General features: G+C 41.3%; 2 protein-coding genes across 6 annotated transcripts; both read left to right on the forward strand.

Moving 5' to 3' along the window:
• Positions 1-51: 51 nt before the first annotated feature.
• On the forward strand, positions 52-9,265 carry LOC117785535. 5 transcript variants are annotated; one of them, XM_034623610.1, is made up of 4 exons: positions 52-763; positions 1,204-1,276; positions 1,358-3,928; positions 3,988-9,265. In XM_034623610.1, exons 3-4 carry the CDS (start codon positions 1,375-1,377, stop codon positions 8,544-8,546), a joined length of 7,113 nt encoding a protein of 2,370 aa, XP_034479501.1. In that variant the 5' UTR covers positions 52-763; positions 1,204-1,276; positions 1,358-1,374; the 3' UTR covers positions 8,547-9,265. The 5 variants fall into 5 exon arrangements, with proteins under 5 accessions (XP_034479501.1, XP_034479502.1, XP_034479499.1 ...); XM_034623611.1 differs by having other exon boundaries at positions 1,207-1,276; XM_034623608.1 differs by having other exon boundaries at positions 52-759.
• A 1,636-nt stretch (positions 9,266-10,901) lies between these two features.
• On the forward strand, positions 10,902-19,452 carry LOC117782928 (kinesin-like protein KIF12). Its single transcript, XM_034620028.1, has 7 exons — positions 10,902-11,254; positions 16,477-16,663; positions 16,723-16,950; positions 17,009-17,149; positions 17,793-17,934; positions 17,999-18,842; positions 19,137-19,452. Exons 1-7 carry the CDS (start codon positions 10,902-10,904, stop codon positions 19,450-19,452), a joined length of 2,211 nt encoding a protein of 736 aa, XP_034475919.1.
• The last annotated feature ends 144 nt before the right edge of the window (positions 19,453-19,596 follow it).

Consider the following 19,596-nt stretch of genomic DNA (forward strand, 5'->3'; position numbering starts at 1 on the left):
ATGATGCTTGGTAGTGTTGCTTTTGGACAGTCACCACTGCATGCTGTTGTCATGTTATCGAAGCATTGCGCATCTCTAGGCTTCTGCGCGTGTTCAATGGCTGCGAACGTCGATAAAATTGCTAAAAATTTGCTTTTCACGCGTTATTTAAGCAACAATAACAATAAATATACAAGCCATATACAATACTGAAAGTGTGTGCAGTACATTGCCAATGGCGCAAGCCTTTAAACCAAGCATAAAGTGAGCCCAAAACATAAGAATACAAATAGTGAGCATAGGGGAAGAAAAAAAAAATGCAAAACGCGATGCGAGACGTGCAAAAAAATTTCGTATATTCACAATTTATGCAGAGCAAATAATTTGTGTGTGCTAAATAAATACGCATTATTGTGAAATTGAATCGCGTGTTTCTTTAACCTATTACGCAGCTAAATGCGCACAAATATAAGAAAATAAAACAAAAATTGTATAAGCGCTGCGACGACTGTCCGTCAACGACGTCGACGTCTGCGTCTGGCCTATCCACACAGAAGGTAGACGAGAAGAGCGCAGGGCAAGGGGTGCTGTTCTTGTTCAGAAAAAACGCGCGGCCGCCGCTCCGCTGGGCGCTCCATTGCCGTGTCTCGCTCAGTTGTGCAGCGAGCGTCCGTGCCGTCGGTTGTGGTTACTTCTCTCTCTCTCTATTTGTGTGTAGTTGTTGTTTTGCGCGCGTAAATATTGCTGCGTGTCCGCCCCGGCAGCTGCTGAAACGAGCAGGTAGGTAAGAGAGATGCGTGCATAATTATTCCAAAAATTAATCCTCCCGCTGCAATTGCAAGCGAGTTTACAATTTCCAAGAATTTTTGGTTTTGGTTTTTCCGTCTAATATTTTTATGTAAAATAATTATTTATTTTTAGCTAAACGTTTTGCTTTTGCTTATTTCTGCTTCCTTTACGCCTCCGCAGCACATTTTGCGCAATTTATTTTGGTATTTTCAATTATCTCAGTCTGCTTTGTGTGCGCACTTCGTTCGGCTCCAGGGCTGGCGAAAAGCATACCAATAGAATTAAACGAATGATATTTTGCTTTATTTTTGTTTCTTCATTTGTTTTGTTGTCATTTCCTGTTTTCTGTTTTTATCGCTTATCAACTATCAACGAGAATGACAAACTTAAATTTATAGCGGTATAAAATGCATTATATTTCTTTTTTATTTGCAGCAGCGCCCACACAAAGAAGCGCAACCCAACAAACGTAAACGTTAAACACAACGTCGGTGTGCGGCATGCAAAGGTAAACAAATTAATCGATTTTGCATTTATCGATTATATCAGAATAATAATTGTTGTTTTTGTTTGTTTGTTGTCATGGCAGCGCATAAATGCAAAAAGATGATGGAAACATTGGATCAACAACAAACGACGAGTACGCCTAACATTGAGCCCCATGCGGGCGATACGGAAACGACACCGGCAGCCAGCGAAGAGGATGACTTCGAGGATAATATCGAAGCGTTCCAGCTGGAAACGAAGGAGAAAAGCAAAAGTCCCCAGTCGGAGCTGAAAATGAATAATATAAATGAAGAGAATAATATGAAAAATAGCAAAGGTCTGGCGATAGAGAATGGACGAGCCAAAGAAGAACCTTCAGAACCGCAGGGATTACAAAATGACTCCGACGCCAAAAGTTTAGATGAGCCGTTGGAGACGTCTTCCATCAAATGTACGAAAGTTGAGTCCGAGGATAAAAAGAAGGTAGCTACAGAGGATGCTGAGGAAGCTGCTGTTCCTGAAGAGACGCCGTCCGCATCGCAAATGCTAGTTCAATCCGTGGATGTCAAGCCTAATAGCAAAAAGTCCGAAATTGACATAAAGACCGATGAGGAGTGTTCTTTACAAACGAATAATATCAATAATGTTGAGGAATCCTCTTCGCCTGACGTCAAAATTGTTGAGGATTACGAATCAGAAGATGAAGAAAGGAAAGATGATGCAGCAAATTGTTCACCTGCGATCAAAATCAGTGAGGATTCTATTTCACAGGAGGAGGAAAGAAGCGACAAAGTAGACATTAAACTGAAAGCTAAAACTGCTAATGAAGCTGTCTCCTCACCTGTATGCATCAGTCTTGATACTAGCTCTCAAGATGAGCAAAAGGTCGATGATGAAATATCCTCACCTGTGTTTGTAGTCGACTCACAGGATGAGGAAGTTTTCTCACCCATGGTTAATATGGTTGATAAAACATCTTCGCCAGCAAACACACAAGAAGATGTGGTCATATCTTCATCATCTGATTTAAGGATAGTTGAAGAAAACGATGTGCGTAGTCTCTCAGTAGACGAGGAAAGGAACGAAGAAGATACAATCGATGAAAATGGATCAAAGGAACAGTCACAAACATCTCCTGCAGCAGAAGCATCTCCTACCGCATCGCCAGTCTATAAGATCGCTGATCTTTCACCTGCAAGCATACCAGATGACGAGGAATCCTCAGAGGACTTTAATACTGAAATGAAAATCGATGATGGCAGCTCAACGCAGCCCAAAATTGAGGCGCAAACACCAATGGAGATCATTAAGATTGAGTCGGATTCAGATGTGGAAGATGTTGTGAGTGTGGCAAAGGATAAGAAGGCAACAGTCGATCACAATGATAGGGAAAAGATGCCCATGGAGACTTCAATCAAAATGAAAATCAATGGAGCACACACAGCAATGTTGCAGCAGCAAATGGAAGTGGAGGAGTTGGAAGCTGAAGAGCAGGAGGAGGAGGATAAGGAGTCTGTGATAGCAAATAATGCTGGCAATGAACTGGAACAAGTGCAAGAGGTGAACAATTCTAGATTAAGTAGCCGAAGCAGCTCTGTTAGCTCAACCTCACAGCAGCTGGTTATAGATCATCCAGAGAGCGAGCAAACTAACAAACAGCAGCAGCAACAGTTGCTTCAGTTAAAATTGCTGCAAGAACAACAGCAGCAGCAGCAACAACAACAAGTCGAGCAGCAGGAGGAAGTTGAGCAGGAGCAGCAAACGTTGCATGCAACAAAGCGCAGGCGCAGCAACAGCAGCAACAATGAAATGGACAGTAAACAGCAGCGGATTGAGGATCAATCCTCACTCTTAATGCAACGTCTGCAGGCGCCAGCGTCCAATTGTCATGAATTGGGAAAACTGCTCAGTTGTTACAAGTGCAATGCGAATAATTTTGAAAACTTTCAGCAATTAAATGCGCACTACGCGCTCTGCGGCCAGCCGAGAGAGGAAACAGAAACAAATGCAGCAACAGCAGCAACTGCAACAACAGCAGAAGAATCAGTAGCAACTGTTGCCAGCAGCCATAATTCTCCAACAGCAGCAGCAGCTGGAGCAGATCCATCTGCCAACCCAATTCCAGTTACCATTAAAAAGGAGCGTTTCTTTCGCTGTGCACGTTGCAGCACTGTCCATCAATGTTGGAACTTTTTTCTGCATATGCGCGAGGTGCATCAACGTTACATTTGTTTGTACTGCTCCCATGTGTTTGCCAGCGTGGAGAAGCTATCGTTGCATTTGGAAAACAAACACGATATGGATCAGCTGCATTTCAACGATGTGGAAGCTTGGCAATCGTTGCAAACTCTAGAGGATCGGGCACGTTATCTTGTCTGCTGCAATTGTCAGGCTAGTTTCGAGCGTGGCTCCCAATTTGATGATCATGACTGTGCCGAGCTAATGCAACCGTGTGCTTTATGTGGCCAAAAGGTTGGACATGCCAATGGCTGTCGCAATGGCAGTCGTAAGAAGATTGCTGTGCGACGCAAGCGTAAAACGGCCAAGAGTAGGCAGCAGATAACGCAGCTGGAGGAACAGGCAAAACAGCAAGAGGAGCTGCCCAACTGGTTGGACACGGATGTGGTGCAAGGACAACAGCTGTCGGAGCCAGTGGCATTGCACGAGAACAACAGTAAGTGTTGATTAACCCATTATCTATCAATGTATTCATAACTAACCAACTTTTTGCAGTTCCAGCGCCCAGCGAGGATGCACCACAGGAGGTTGCATTGCCCAAACTGGTGGTGCCCAAAATAATGCTACGTGTGCCCAAAGAGTTTCAGAAATCTGTGGATGCTGCGCTCAGTAGCACCGACACCGAGGATGAGGACATCGATGAGATGCCAACAGCGGCAACCGATGAATGCAATTCAGCGCCGCTGCTTACAGTGGATGCAGTGCAGCAACAGCAAGAACAACTGATGTTACCCTCATCAAATCTATCGGAGGACACGGAAACGGCCACCGAAACGGCATCCACGTTTCTCGAAGCAACAACGATGCTTGCCAACGTTTCAGCTGAATTGGAGGATTATGATTCGTCTACGGATAAACTAACGCTTATGGTAGCTGAACTTGAACGCACAAAGCGTCATATACAACGCACCAAGGCACACATTTTGGCCAAACAGGAGCACCAGTTGCAGCAACAACAGCAGCAGCAAGATCAGCAAGCGCCATTTGGAGTTGCAATGGAGCAACAGCAGCAGGAGGAGTTGCAGCAACAGGCACAGCAGCGACGTTGGTCACCAACGCCGCCAGCATCGCCGCATAACAATCACATAAATGTAGAGAAGCATGTGCCAAAGGAGCAGGAGGAGGAGCCAAAACAGAGAATGCAGGATGAACAGGAACAGAGGATGCAGGATGAACAGGAGTCAGCAGCACCTTTGGAAACAGAGGCAGGATTAGAGACAGCAACTGCGCTGCAACGTCGCGATTCGCTTGGCAGCGAGTGCATGGATATCGATGACAGCCTGATGGTGGAGCAACAGCAACAGACGCAACCAGAGCAATCCCTGTTGCCAGTGGCACCTCTGCCACCAGCCGATGGCATTGAGGTGGCCCATGAGGATACGCATACCGTGGATTTGCAACTGGATCGACCACTGGATAAATTCGAGCTGGTTGAATTTGTGCGTCTGTGCTTAAAGGCCGTCTATCCATTCTGCCTGTACTGCAATCATGCGCGTCGCATTGCGGTGAATGCCAAGCAGCTGGTGTTGCATCTGATTGGACATCATCGTTTCACAGCCACCGTGGACAGCATAACAGCTGAGGAACTGCATGCGGAGACAATTGTGACCAGATTAAAGAGCTATCTGCCTGTCCTAGAGGGTGGTCATTATCTAAACTCGGCTAGCTGTTGCAGTTTGGAGGATGGACGCTTTGCGCTCCCATTCAATGAGCGTATCTATGAGTGCTTCCAATGCCGTTACGTGACTGCAACCCACAAGGAGCTCTACACGCACAATCGACGATTGCACGCCAAGGCGATCATCACATGCTCCATGTGCCGCATCAACTTTTTCAGCTACAGTGAGTTGTTGTGTCACATCTGTCCAGGTGTCACCACATCCAACATTTATGAGGTGCAATTTCGTTGCTGTTTGTGCGAGAATTCGCCAACATTGCCATCGGCATTCCGTTTGATGGTGCATCTGCGGAAACAACATCAGACCTGTGATATTTGCCTCGAGGATTGTCAATCGCAGGCCAAGCTCTCATCGCATGTGTGGAAGCACAAGTTGTTGCATTTGTGCTATCGCTGTGGCATTGCGTATCGCAACAAGCAGGACATATCCAAGCATCTGTTTTGGAAACATGGCACTGAGAGCGCCGGCTGCAAACGATGCCTCCAGAAACGTTGGCGTCACGTCTATCACTTTTGCGTTCCTGCAACGCAGTTTACCTGCGAGCATTGTCAGTTTAGTTTCAGTAAAGCCATCTACCTGGAGGTCCATAAGCGTCAGCATGTCGGCGATTTTCGTTATGCCTGCACTGAGGAGCAGTGTGAGGAGAAATTTGTATCTCGTAAGTTGTTATTGAAGCATGCGGCACAGCACGAGGTCAAGGAACTGCCAGCTAATGGCCTGGAGGCCATAGAGGGAGCTCAAACGCCCCTGGACAAAGAGAAACGGATGTCCAGATCAGCCTCGGAGCAGCCAGAGAACAAGCGGCATTCGGAGGAGGTCAAAATCGAGGAGGAAGAGGAGGTGAAGCCGCAGGCATCGGATCAAGTAGATGGACAGCAGGCAGTTGGAAATAAGACGCCACAGCCAGGAGAGCAACAACAACAGCAGACGCAACGAAAGCGACGCAAGAAGTCCAAGCGCAACAAAGCATCGCTGGAGGATCTTAATCTAATAGCACCCAATTTATCCGAATCGGATAGCAGCGATGACAGCGATTCAGATGCACCGCGCAGCACAGGAGCTCAACCGGAGACAGCGCACGTAACGCTGCCTATGCGCTCCTCTGTCGATGATCTGGACATGCCCAGGGTAATGTTATCTCCCGCATCAGAGAGCGACAACGAGGAGCAACTGAATGTAGACAAGGATAAGGAATTGCTGAAGCAACAGTCTGCAGAGTCAGACACCAAGCAGGAGCAGGAGCAACTAAAGAAGCAGCCAAAGGAGGAAGCTGCTGATGATGAGCAGAAGCCCAAACTGGAGGTGGGAGAGAGTCAAGAGTCGGCACAAGAGGTGGCAGACATATGGAAGAATCTGTTACAACATCAGCCAACCATGGCTAAAACGGAAGTTCCAGAAGTCGTGCCAACGGAGCCCAGTGAAGAGCAGCTGCGTCCTAGTAAACTGCATGTGGTCTGTTCCGATCATGATTATTGTAAAATGCAACGAACACCGCCGCCAACACCCGCTCCCGTTCCCTCGCCCAAAAAGCTGTCGAGATCCACGCCGAATAAGGCGAAGCGGGGCAATGCCTCCAGTGATAGCGATAGTTCCAGCAGCTCCAGTTCCAACTCAGACTCAGACAGTTCGAGTTGCTCGTGTGGCTCCAACTGCAGCTGCAGCTCCAGTGGCAGCAGCTCCAGCGACGATGACTCTGACAATGAATCCAACAGCTCTGGAATTGCCAAGAAAACGCAGAAGAAATCAACTGAATTACAAGAGTCGAACAACGCTGAGGAGGATGTGAATGTGACGAGCATTAATGAGGAGGAGCCACGTCCAGAGACGCCAACGCCGAAAGCACCGCTCTACAATGAGTCGGACTTTGATACGGCCGTCTCCGACACTGATGAGGAATTCTATGATGCCCATCCGCAGAAAATGGCCAATGAGCTGCTGGCACAGAAGCGACTTGCATTGATCTCGGCCCAGGCGCATGAACAGACGCCAGGTGAGAGCCGCAACTATGATATTGTGGAGAATAGTCGACCATCGACGCCATCGCTGCCGGAGGAGGCAGCTGCGTTTGCGGATAAGCGAGAGCGTGTCAGTAAAAATAAGAAAAAGAAACGTGAACGTAAATCCACATGCAAATCAACGAGTCAAGGGAAATTGCAATTAACAATGTCGCCAATGGAGCCACAACAGTTCCAACAACAACAACAGCAACAACAGTTGTTGCCTCATCTCTCGTCCCAGTTGCTGAATAGCTACAACAATTCTCCGGCTTTAGCTGCAGGTGCTTCAGCAGCACCATTCCAACTGACAGATTCTGCACTCACGATGACTCCATTGACGCATCGACCTGGTTGGCAACCGAGGATGAGCGAAGGCAGCAGCTGTTCGGATGCCGATGGCCAGTTGAAGCGCTCGAAGCGCACAAGGCGTCCAAATAAATTCTATGGCTATACGAGCGATGATGAGAATATGAGCAGTGTGCTTGCGCCGCCTTTGCAGGTGGGAATGCAGTTAATAAAGCCACAGCCGCCGCCACAGCTCACCTGGGCCAAGGAGGATCTGCCGACGCCGCCCAAGCAGCCCAGAAGTCGGAATAATCACAGTGAACACCATTCAAATCATCAGCATTCACATCAGCATAGCAATAGCAATGGCAGCACGCGTAAGCGCAACAAACGGACTCCGCTGAGCGGAGGCTCCGGCAGTGCCAAGCGTTCGGCAAAACGTGTCAAGCAGCAGCAACAGCAGCAGCCGGCAATGCAACTAGAGCAGCCACCACCACAGCATCAACCACAGCAGCTGCAGCAACAACATCATCATCACCAGCTAATGCCTCCCATACCCACGCTCAAGATTCGACCTGCATTATTGCCAGCCAGCGTTGCGGCCAGTGACAGCAGCGATAGCAGCTCGGATGAGGACGAGAATGCCGAGATTAATGTGACCAGTCTGTTGCCATTGATTGCATCGCCGCCTATAATTCATCCAGTTCCACCGCCACCACCTGCACTACCTGCATCTTTGCCAGCACCGCCACCACCGCCGCCAGCAACGAAAGCCTTCAATCAACCCATACCGCCAGCTTTGCTGCCTAATCCAGATTTTGCCACATTGCAATACTTCAAGGCGAACAATATACGTTATCCCATAAGGCCGCCGGCAGGTGCACGTTTGGCCAGGGAGGGAGAATCCGTATATTGCTATTGCCGCTGTCCCTACGACGAGGTGTCCGAGATGATTGCCTGCGATGGAGACAACTGTCTCATCGAGTGGTTTCACTTTGAGTGTGTTGGCATTATGGTGGCGCCTCAGGGCAAATGGTTTTGTGCCGAGTGCCGACCCAAATACTCCGAGGGTCTCTATATGGGGGTCAAGTGAAATTCAAATTCAAACTGTGTACATAGTTCTAGATTTTAGTTTAAGCTTTATAAATGACTTATCCTAAATAATATCCACAACAACAAGAAATTTATCTTTAACATTAACAACAAAAACCCCCACTACAGAATGGATTACGCTTATTAAATGTTAAATATTCGATGTCTAAATCTTCGAATCAACAACACAAAAAAATCTATAAACAACAAAAAAATACAAAAACTTAAATCTTAAGAAAATCAAAAAAAATAAATATATATATATATGAAAATATTGATGTAAATGTAAATCCAGGCTCAATGGTATAATTCTGCGACTTGGCTGCGGTATAAAATAAGCTAATCTTTAGTTAAGATAACAATTACACTTATATATAAATACATATACAAATATCGTATATACATACTATATGATTTAAAAATATATATATAAATATATTTTTTGTAAATATGTGAGAGTTGCATATATATGTATAAATATATATAAAACATATACATATATATTCACTTGTACAATACTTAGTTCATGGCAAGATCTATATAAACGTTTAGACTTAACTTTAACCCAGCATCATTAGGTCTAAATATGGTAATGATAAACTTTAATGACTATCCTTAGCTATATTCTAAAAAACAAACAACCAGAAAAAAAAAACATAAACGTCAAAATCTAATGCAAATGAGATGCGAGAAATAAACATTCATTAAGTGAACCATTTACAAGTTTATTGTTTTTAATCTAACTGTTGGCAGTACATTTTTTTTTATTATTGGATTTGTTCAAGTAATGATCAAGTTGACATTCCGCAAGGAAAAGTTATGACGGTTTGAAGTATTTTAAAAAGCGTCAAAGGTAAAGTATGGAAATTTCAAATTTGGATGATGAAAATGACAATCTACAAGTTTTGACAAAGTTATGAAAGAGATATTGAGATTAAGTAATGGGTAGCTTATAGTCTATGACTCAACATGCTTATAGATTAATATCCTAGAAAAGAATTTAAAAATGCCGTATGCTTGTAGGTAAATTCATATTTCATATTTCCCATTTACAGTGATTATGCTAAAGTAAATGCAAATAAGGCACGACAATATTATTAATGTTGTTGTAGTTGATGAACACGAACGTCATACGAGCGCCAGGGTCAGTGTGGGGTCATCATGAATAGGGAAAAGCAACAGAAGTCCAAGCACCACCAGGACTAGCCACATTATCACCACCATCATCAACTGAGGGGAGGTCGGCCAGGGGATTGTGTTTGTTTACCAAAAACAGCGCGTTGATTTAATTGCTGGTTGTGGGCAGCAGAGACAAAGTAACGAGTGGCGAGTAGCGAAGCAACAACCACAACAAAAGCAACGAAACTTCGGGTAAGGGTAACCGTAAAGGTAAAGTTAATGTTAGTGGGCAATGGGCAGTCACCTCGTCACCTCATCGTGGTGTGCGTGAGTGTAACTATTAGAGTAGCAAGGGCTACATAGCTCGACTGTAAGTGACTCTGTAGTTAATATCTTTTATTTAATTATCAAAGCTGTAATGTAACTTAGAATTAGAATATTCATATATTGTAGAAGAATATCTTCAAGCTAGAATTTAAAAATTTCAACTTTGACTGCAAGTTTAACTCAATTTATATCTTTAAAATTTGGTTTTTTGAAAAAAGGCACAACACATAACGGAAAAATCAAGTATTTCGTACTTAAAACGTCACATTTTAAACATGATTTTTTCACTAAGATTAAAATTACTGTTATCCCGATCTTATTTCAAGTACGACTTCTTAAGTCAAAAAATATTATTATTCTAGTATTTTCAAACTTAAAGGTGAGTTCAAAACGTATTTAATGTGCGTTCTTGATACTATACAAGGTCCTTTGAACTCTGCAACTGAAAACAAAAAGTTAATAAAATAAGAAAATTATGGTATACTTGATCTAAGGACAGCAATTTAGGATATATATTGTCTAAGCTGGTCAAAATTCGCCTGTCGCTCACATTTTGATTTTGACAAACTTAATCGACCCTTTGTATTTTTTAAGTACAGGGTCTTAAAATTACCATAAATCTGAATACTCGTATACGAATATAAAAAAGGCGCTCTGGTGAACTTGAAGCATTCAGTTCGTGTTGAGTTGACCAAGCGCACGGTCGATCCTAACGCTCGGAAATTTTTGAATTTCGATATTCCGTTAGATTGCGTGGCGATTGCGTGCCGCGTTTTGTGTGTGCTTCGTGTTGTGTGTGTACTGTGCGGGCCATGTGGCAGCAGCGGCAGTCAAAGTCGAATCCTGCACAAATATTCATATTCCAAGTGTTTTTAGCCTTAAACGGCCACGTTAGAAGTTCCAACCAACAATGGTGCGACGCGCCTCGAGCGTGCCGCATCTGAATAATAGCGGTGCCAGTAGTGCCGATAGCATTACAAGTACAGCCCGGGGGAGAGCTCCTGCTGGCGCAGCGGGAGGAATGCGCGGCAAGCGCATCACTGGTGGCGGCGGCGGCGCCGGCAACAAGGCAACAACACCGACGCAACAGCGTCAGAGCTCCGGTAGCAGCAGCGGTTCCCGTGTACCGCGCTCCCGCAGCCTGACCAACGGCATGCGCCGCGTGAGTCCCCACAAGGGCGGCAACAGCGGAGGGGGCAGTGGGAGTGGCACAGGCGGCAGTTCACGCAATACGCCGTACTTTCTTCGTTCGCGTGAAAACGAGTAAGTCATAGTTAAATGTATGTCCGGCAAAGAGAACCATTGTGATGCTTCCCACCGTAATCAATAGCTCGATAACTTGTCGCAACTAACTAATACACAGTATAAATCAACCAAATCATTTAACAGCTGCTTAAAAAATCAGAGCCCGGCAAAAAATAAAATTAATTAACGACTGGAAGGCACTTATTTTAAAAATGGAAATGTTCCAGGCAAAATGAACATTATTTTGTATTGAACTGAAAACTCAAAAATTAAAAAAAAAATCTACCTTTACTAGCAAAAGGATTCATCCGGTTAAAAATATTAGAACTTTCCCTATTTTTAGTAATAAGGTTACATTTTTAAGCGTTTTTATTAGAGCACTTTATCTATTATTTTAATTGTACATTTGTTGAGAACTGTATAGGCAAAAGATGTAAATTTGTTAATATTTTCAATTTATTTTATATAATGAAAAAATTGTAAATGTAGTTATAAAATTATTTTTGAATTTTTTTTTCTCCCAATCTATAAATGAGCGACACAAAGAGACGAACAACAGTTATCCTATACTAAGGTTCTTTTTATGTTCCTTCATTTTTTCCAGATCAATTTAAAATGAGTTAAAACGCGCTTGGTAGATAACAGTAAATGTATCTAGCAAGTATTCATTACTAGGATTTTACTTTATTTATTCTTGTTAAGTCAAGTCGTTTAACTTCTGGTCTTCGTACATATAAATAGTACATAACTTGTTGATTAATTTTTGGATACCTTTCCCTTATGCCAAGCAATTTTACTAATTCGAAAATTTAATCAAATTTAATTATAAAATAGTCATTAAAGAAATTAACTTAGCTTAAAAAAACTCAGAGCTGAAACGTTATATTTGTATTTCAGTGTATTATTTATAGAGAATGCACTTAGAATGGCTTGCACATAGGAAGCGTATTCAACATAAAATATTCATTAAATATACAAGCAAATGAACTGTATTCTTATACAGGTATAGTGTGTAAGTAGCTTGGTTATTAATTTGCATCAATCCATTTGCCTTGCTGGGCAGAGTAATAAAACTAGATAATGACAATGTGTTGGGTTGGGGTTGTAGTTGAGCCACCCCCGATTGGGTGCCATTAAAAAAAATAAACCCTAAGCGTAATGACCACGCACAATAGGCCAGAGAGACGGGCAATCAAATGGTCAGACAGACAGACAGTTGGACAGACAGTTGGACATTTGAGTTTCTCTCAATTGTTCATGTTTTATATTTAAACAATTAGTGGAATACTCTAGGGTTAGCAGTTTGAGGTTGGGGTTCAGCGAGCACGACATAAATCGATTTTGCAATTAAAGCATATTGAAGCCAAGACTAGGAACTTGTAGTACCTGTATGTCCTGTGTCTCTTCTCCTTTCCACAAGTTCGAGCTGACCCGTTTCGAGAGCGAAAGTGACATATTTATGTTTGGTATTTGTATACTCAGCTGTCGTTGTCGTCGTTGTTGTTGGGATAGTGATAGTGACAGGCAACTTAAGGTTAAGAACCTGCCCATCCCATTTGAGTTCAACTTGTGGCTAATGCTTCGATTTCTAGTTCAACTTTTTTACTAGTAAAACCCGTAGAAAATGAAATTAAGGTCGATTGTAATTTATATGTTCTATATATTCTATTTCTTATATATGCCAAACTATTTCAATAATTATTCCTTATTTTCAAATATAAGGAAACGTGTATTTAATTACGAGTATAACTTTAATATGTTTAGACTCTAATCAAAATTAAAATTATAAGAATATTTTAAAAATAATTATATAAATAAACATAGCCAAGGAATACTTTATATTCTGCTTTCGGCTACGTCTTTACTTTATAGGTTCAATATTGGTAATTTCTGCATGTCCAATAAAGTAAATTATATTTTAATATAAATTCTTTTAAAAGTAAAAGCAATGTTTCGATTTCCATACCGCTCTTGGATAATTATCCATTAAATTGACTTGTCAATTGTTCTTTATGACACATTCGATAAATAAATCATTTACACCGAATGTTCATTAAAGGACATTGACACAGATCATATAGTAAAGCTATTGTGCTGGGTGTATATATGAGTCAAGTATTTGCTCAATAAAGATTTTGATTCTAAGCTAAATAAATACCATACATGTATGATTATTCTGTTTGCACAACAAATAAAATATAACGACTTCCAATTGTGGCAACAAGTTAGGACAACAATAAAAAGCACAACTCTCGCTTTTGTTTTGTGCGGTTTTTCCACAGGGATTTATTTTTTGTATATATTATACACATATAGAACGGAGTATATATATTTCTATATATCTGTATGTCCGCTAATAACCATCTCGTGCAATGTAAAAGTTTAGGCAACGAAATGTCAACTTTGATTATCTCTGAAATAGTCCATGACGGACTGTTTTATATGTAATTATGACCTAACCTCGTGTTTTGCAGGCTCAAAAATCCATAATCTATATAGTATGCACATATATACCCCTAGAAACATGCAGTATATAGATTTTTTTTAAATGTACATTGCCGGTATAGTGAAAATTAATGGAAACTTGTTGTGAAATGGGAAAAGTCCTATATCAATCATTCAACTACTTATCAACGCATACATCAATCAAAATATATTAACATGCGTGTACTATAATAATTATGACGCCTATAATTACGCCCAATTGTTGTGGGAGGGAATAAATGTATAATGTATCTATATATATTCGTATACCTGATGCATTAAATTAACAAACGGCATTGGTGTCAATTTGCTTTGTGTGTGTAAATGAAGGCTCAACCTGATGTTCTTTAATAAACACGTATATTTCAGAGCACCTAATGAGTAGCCATGTATTGGAAACCTATTCCAAGTTTTCCATTTCCCATTTCGTATTTCCATAAGTTGTCACTAAGACAATGTTCATCAAGTTGTGTCTAAGGGTGTGTCCAGCTGAATGTTGAATTCGTTCTGAAACTAGTCTAATAAGTAGCTAAATTATAGTCATTTTATCGTGGGATCCACAAATATCGTAAAAGACATATTCATGATATGGTATCTGGACCCTGAGTGCTAAAAGCAATTACTACAGTATATATTTATCTAATTTATTGGAAGATGACAATTGATTTTAATTGCTTTATAACCATTTAAATCTAAATATTGAAATTTTTGTTATTTTAAGTTAATATACAGAATCTATATATCAACTATTTTAGTTTATTCTAAAAATGTGCGGCTAGCTACAGTTAATGTGAGGTTAGATAGAGCAAGTTTTTTTCTATATATCAGCTAATTAAACTCGATCCATTAAGATATATGTGCAGAGTCTATCAATTATTTTAACGATTAGCAGTTTATTTATAAATTTCATTGCTTTATTAGAGCGAGGGAACTTTCTTAGCTGACCATAAGGCTCATTAACTATTTAGCATCAATTTCCACTTGGCTAGAGTTGATTGAACTTTTCTTTGGTTGTCTGCAATCCGTTGGCTCAAACGAAGCCACCTCAACTCGTGTTTAAGTTCAAATATTTACCAAGTTCATTCGCTGATTAATATATTTACACGCATGCATATACTTTAAATGGTGAGTGTGGAAACTTTGGTCGTTAATCCATACATTTTTAACAAGTCATTTTGCCATTAAATGTCAAAAGTCAAATATCAACGAATAAATGGTTATGACTTAAACTTCAGCCAAATACATATTACACATACGCCACTTGGAACGCAATTAACTGTTTGCCTGACCAAAACTGAAACAAATTCAATTGAACGGAAAATTGTAAATACATTTTCTTATAAACTCTGAAATTCCTTGAATATAATATTGTTAATCAAATTAAGCCACAGCACGGCATTTTTCATGTTCCCCAAAACGAATTAAGTACTGCGACGTAAAAACAAAAAATGTAAGAAATCCCCAAATCAAAAGCTTTTACCCTTAACCTTGGTTATTTATAGGCCACACAATCAGAGTAGCGTCATCAAGTTCAAGGGAAATGGAACAGGCAATTTTGCATTTGCCATAACAAACCGAAAATTCTTAATCAAAATGGAAATTCGTTACTTTATTGTGTGCGACTTGAACTGGAAGATTTCATTTAATAAAAACAATGGGGCTAACGACTATGAAATACTAACATGCTCTACATATACTTTAAAGGCATTTGACTTCACCTTGAATATTCTGTTCTATGTAGATTCTGCTTTTGCGTTTATGTGAGTTTCCTAGACTTTAACTTTCTATTTATATTTTTTTTTATTGTAACAAATTGTTTTTTATTTATTTAATTAAAGAGTTAAAAAGAGGCATTTGTAAAGACTTCTACTATAAGAAATCAAACAGGGTGCGACTTATTATATATAATAAAAAATTTTTGAACGAACTTAAGCAAATTTGAATGCAGAATAAATAAAGAGGCCAAACCATAAATAAAATGACATTCCGCTTGCAAATCGGTACAGTTTTGCCAAAGTTATGATAGTTTGAAGTTGGTCATACCTCTGACCTAGCAACTTTACAAGCTAAAATATTTCTTAATTTTGACATGATTTTTTACAAAAAAATGAAGGTTCTCAGAATCAAGTTTAAAGTGTTGTTTTATACTAATTAAGATATAAGGAGTTGATTAAAAGTGAAAACTTGAGATTTAAAATTTTGAATTTTCGAAATTTCAAAGGGGGGACCCTTAGCATCGAAATCGAATCTTGGTCGAAAATAATTAAATTTTCTAAATTAACAAAATTTTAATGCAGAATGAATTGAAATGCCAAATCATGATCAAAATGACATTCCGCTTAAAAATCGGTTCAGTTTTGATCAAGTTATGACAGTTGGAAGTTGGTCAGACTGCGGACTTAGCCACTTTAGCATCAACATAGAATCGATAGCTTCGATAGTCGAAAAATAATAAAATTTTGTAAATGCAGAAAATTTAAATGCAGTATGAATTAAGAGACCGAATCATGATCAAAATGTCTTTCCGATTGAAAATCGGGTCAGTTTTCTTCAAGTTATGGCAGTTGGAAGTTTGTCAACTCTTTGAACTAGCAACTTTACCGGTACAATATGTCTAATAGTTTCCCAGAATTTCGAATAAAGTTCCTTACTACTTTCCTTCTCTATCGATTCCTTTACCCAAGAAGCTCATTTACACGTATTTAATTAGCTATTTATATGTACATAAATGAGTATTACCTTTTTTGCTTACGCAGAATTGGCAGTGCGGATACCTTGGAAGTGGTGGCCTCCAAATCAACGGGCACGGGAACGGGCAGCGAGGAGCCATCGACGCCCGAGGACAACATCAATGTGGTTGTGCGTGTGCGTCCACTGAACGAGAAGGAGAAACGTGACAGACACGGATCAACGTTGCAGTTTCCAGGCAATGGACAAGTCATCGTAAGTTCCAATATCCATATAAGTTGATTCATTATATAATGCTCCAAATTCTTAACTAGATTGAGGGTAATGATATGGGCGCAAAGCGTTCCCATAATCGCGACAGTGTCCGGGTCTTTACGTACAACGTGGTCTTCGAACCGGGCGCCACCCAGGAGGATATACTGGACTACTCGGGCATCAAGCGCATTATTGAGATGGGCATTGAGGGCTTCAGCTGCACGGCCTTCTGTTACGGGCAAACGGGCTCAGGCAAGACACATACACTGACCGGACCACCAGATTTGGTAGGAATATAATTGTATAATAAAAGCGATATGGTGATTTAACTGAAATATTTTACAGTTTTTGGGCAAACCCAATCCGAAGGATCCGCGTCATGGCCTGATCTTCCGCTCGTTTTTGTATCTCTTCCAGTTGATCAAGGATCGCAAGGATGTTAACTATGTGCTCAAAGCGTCGTTTATGGAGATTTACAACGAACGTGTGAGTATCTACAGTTCCACTTTTCAATTACAGCCAAATCAATTTTTAAAGCATACTTTTGCAGGCAGCTTGAACATTATATGAACCCAAAAATATCTTATACGCGACAGCTTAAGCTACTATATGCACATTTATGTAGACAAGTTTTTCGGATACAATTTTTTAAATTTATAAATTTTATTTGTGGGACTAAGTTCTTTCTAGAATTGGTCTAAACCTAACTGAATAAATAAGAATGCCACTCCCTTTGCTTTTTAGTTATGTTTATTTAAACTAAATGGATTGTTAGGTTTGATATTTATCAACTTTCATTAAATGTAATGTTCGATTTAAATTTGTACTGCAATAATAGTGATTGGTTTACCAATGTGACCTTTGGCAAATACCATTGCTCATTGCAGTAGTTGTGCATGCATTGCATTGACCTCTATTTAATGGAGGGCAATACGCCAATCTGTCAACCCGTAGAACCGCTGACCGGCTACTCCTTCGCCCCCAGTCCTCGATTAGATACAATGTCACAATGCGTAAAATTCGCTTGCATTTTGCGTGGAATTTTAAATGATTTGTTTTCGTAGTGCTGCCACCAGTAACTCAATTTCTTTATTGGTTTTGTAAATTGAATTGCATTTTATATGACCAGGTAATCGATTTGCTCAATCCGGGAAGCGCCCGTAAGCCGTTGGCCGTGCGATGGTCCAAGAAATCGGGCGGTTTCTTTGTGGAGAATCTATTTACGGTAGACTGCGAGGAGCTGGACGATTTGTTGGCTGTGCTTGAGGAGGGTAAGATGGGCACCTTTAGATCTTAGTTTAACTATTACTAATTTTATGTCTTCTACTGGCTTAGGCATGAGGAATCGAGCCGTGGGATCACATGCAATGAATGATCATTCCTCGCGTTCCCATACGATTTTAACGGTACACATACTCTCAGATCAGCAAACAGATGGAGGCGTATTCCTCTCCAAGCACGGCAAAATCAATTTCGTCGACTTGGCTGGCAGCGAGCTGACCAAGAAGACAATGAGCGAGGGCAAAACACTGGAGGAGGCCAATAACATCAACAAAAGTCTCATGGTGCTCGGATATTGCATATCCTCGCTGAGTGATAACAAGAAACGCACTGGCCACATTCCATATAGGGACAGCCAGTTGACCAAGTTGCTGGCCGACAGTCTGGCTGGGAATGGTGTAACCCTAATGATCGCCTGCGTCTCACCGGCACATTATAATCACGCCGAGACGTTGAATACCCTGCGTTATGCCTCACGGGCGAAACGTATACGGACGAAGCCGGTGATCATGATGGATCCGCGAGAGGCACTTATACTCAGCCTGAAGCGGGACATTCATGCGCTGCAGATGGAGAATGAGCATCTCAAGGCTGCTCTCAATCTGCATCATCAAGCGGCGACAGTGAATGAGCCTGTTGGCAATTTGTTGGAACTGCAATTGGAGCGTGTGAACAGCGGCGATGCTGGTGTCCTGGTGCCCAAAGTGGACCTGGAGCGACTGCCCGAACTGGATGGCACCGAGCTGGCGGAGCTTGTTAAGCTCTACATGGCCGAAAACGAATCGTTGCGACAGGAGAACAACCACTTGTTTACGGTCCGCGAAACAATACTCAGAGATCAGGAGATTGTGTGCAGGGAAAATGAGCGTTTGCTCAAAAAATTGGAGGAAGTTAACAAGTGAGTACCCAGGAGATTCCATCGAAGGACACGACACTCAGGCTCATTGTTGTCTCATTTTTGACTCGTTTTAGATTGAAACCGAGCGAGGACAATGACAATGAGCCTAGTGTCGATCCAGGGCCCGAATCGAAGGCGCTGTCGGGGACGGGGAAGGGGACGGGGACGGGGACGGGGAAGGGCGCGTAATACTACATACATTTTATAAACAAAAATCATGTTTTTAAAACGAATTTAGAGTGTGACTAGTGATGTAAGCAATAAACACGTTTGTTTCTGTTCCATAACTATTAGTGTCTGTGTGCGTTCACCTTTGATACCCGCTCGACCGGCCTTCTCCCCAACAACAGGCAAAGAGACGCCCGGCACCGAGATTTGGACAAATCCTGAACCAGCCATTCCAGCAGCAGTTCTCCCACTGGACCAGCGAATGTCTGAGAACGCTGATAATCGTACGAACACGGCCCAAAAGCGAATTGACCAACAACGTATTGCCAGGAACATTTTGCTCATGGCTAATGCGTTTAGAAAGCCCAATGATCAGCAGCAGCTAACCAAGGATAACAATAATATCAGCAACAGCAATAATCCTGATTATATGCCGGAGTAGGTTACGTAGGTACGTAAATAAAAATGCATTGCTAATTTTATTATCTTTTCAGCATGCTCACGTAATAAAGATTTAAATATATATTTTTGAAATAATAAACATATGTTAAAAAGCAATTTAAATAAAAACAGTTGAACAAATACA

The sequence above is a fragment of the Drosophila innubila genome, assembly GCF_004354385.1.
Source record: "Drosophila innubila isolate TH190305 chromosome 2R unlocalized genomic scaffold, UK_Dinn_1.0 1_C_2R, whole genome shotgun sequence".
Lineage (NCBI taxonomy): Eukaryota > Metazoa > Arthropoda > Insecta > Diptera > Drosophilidae > Drosophila > Drosophila innubila.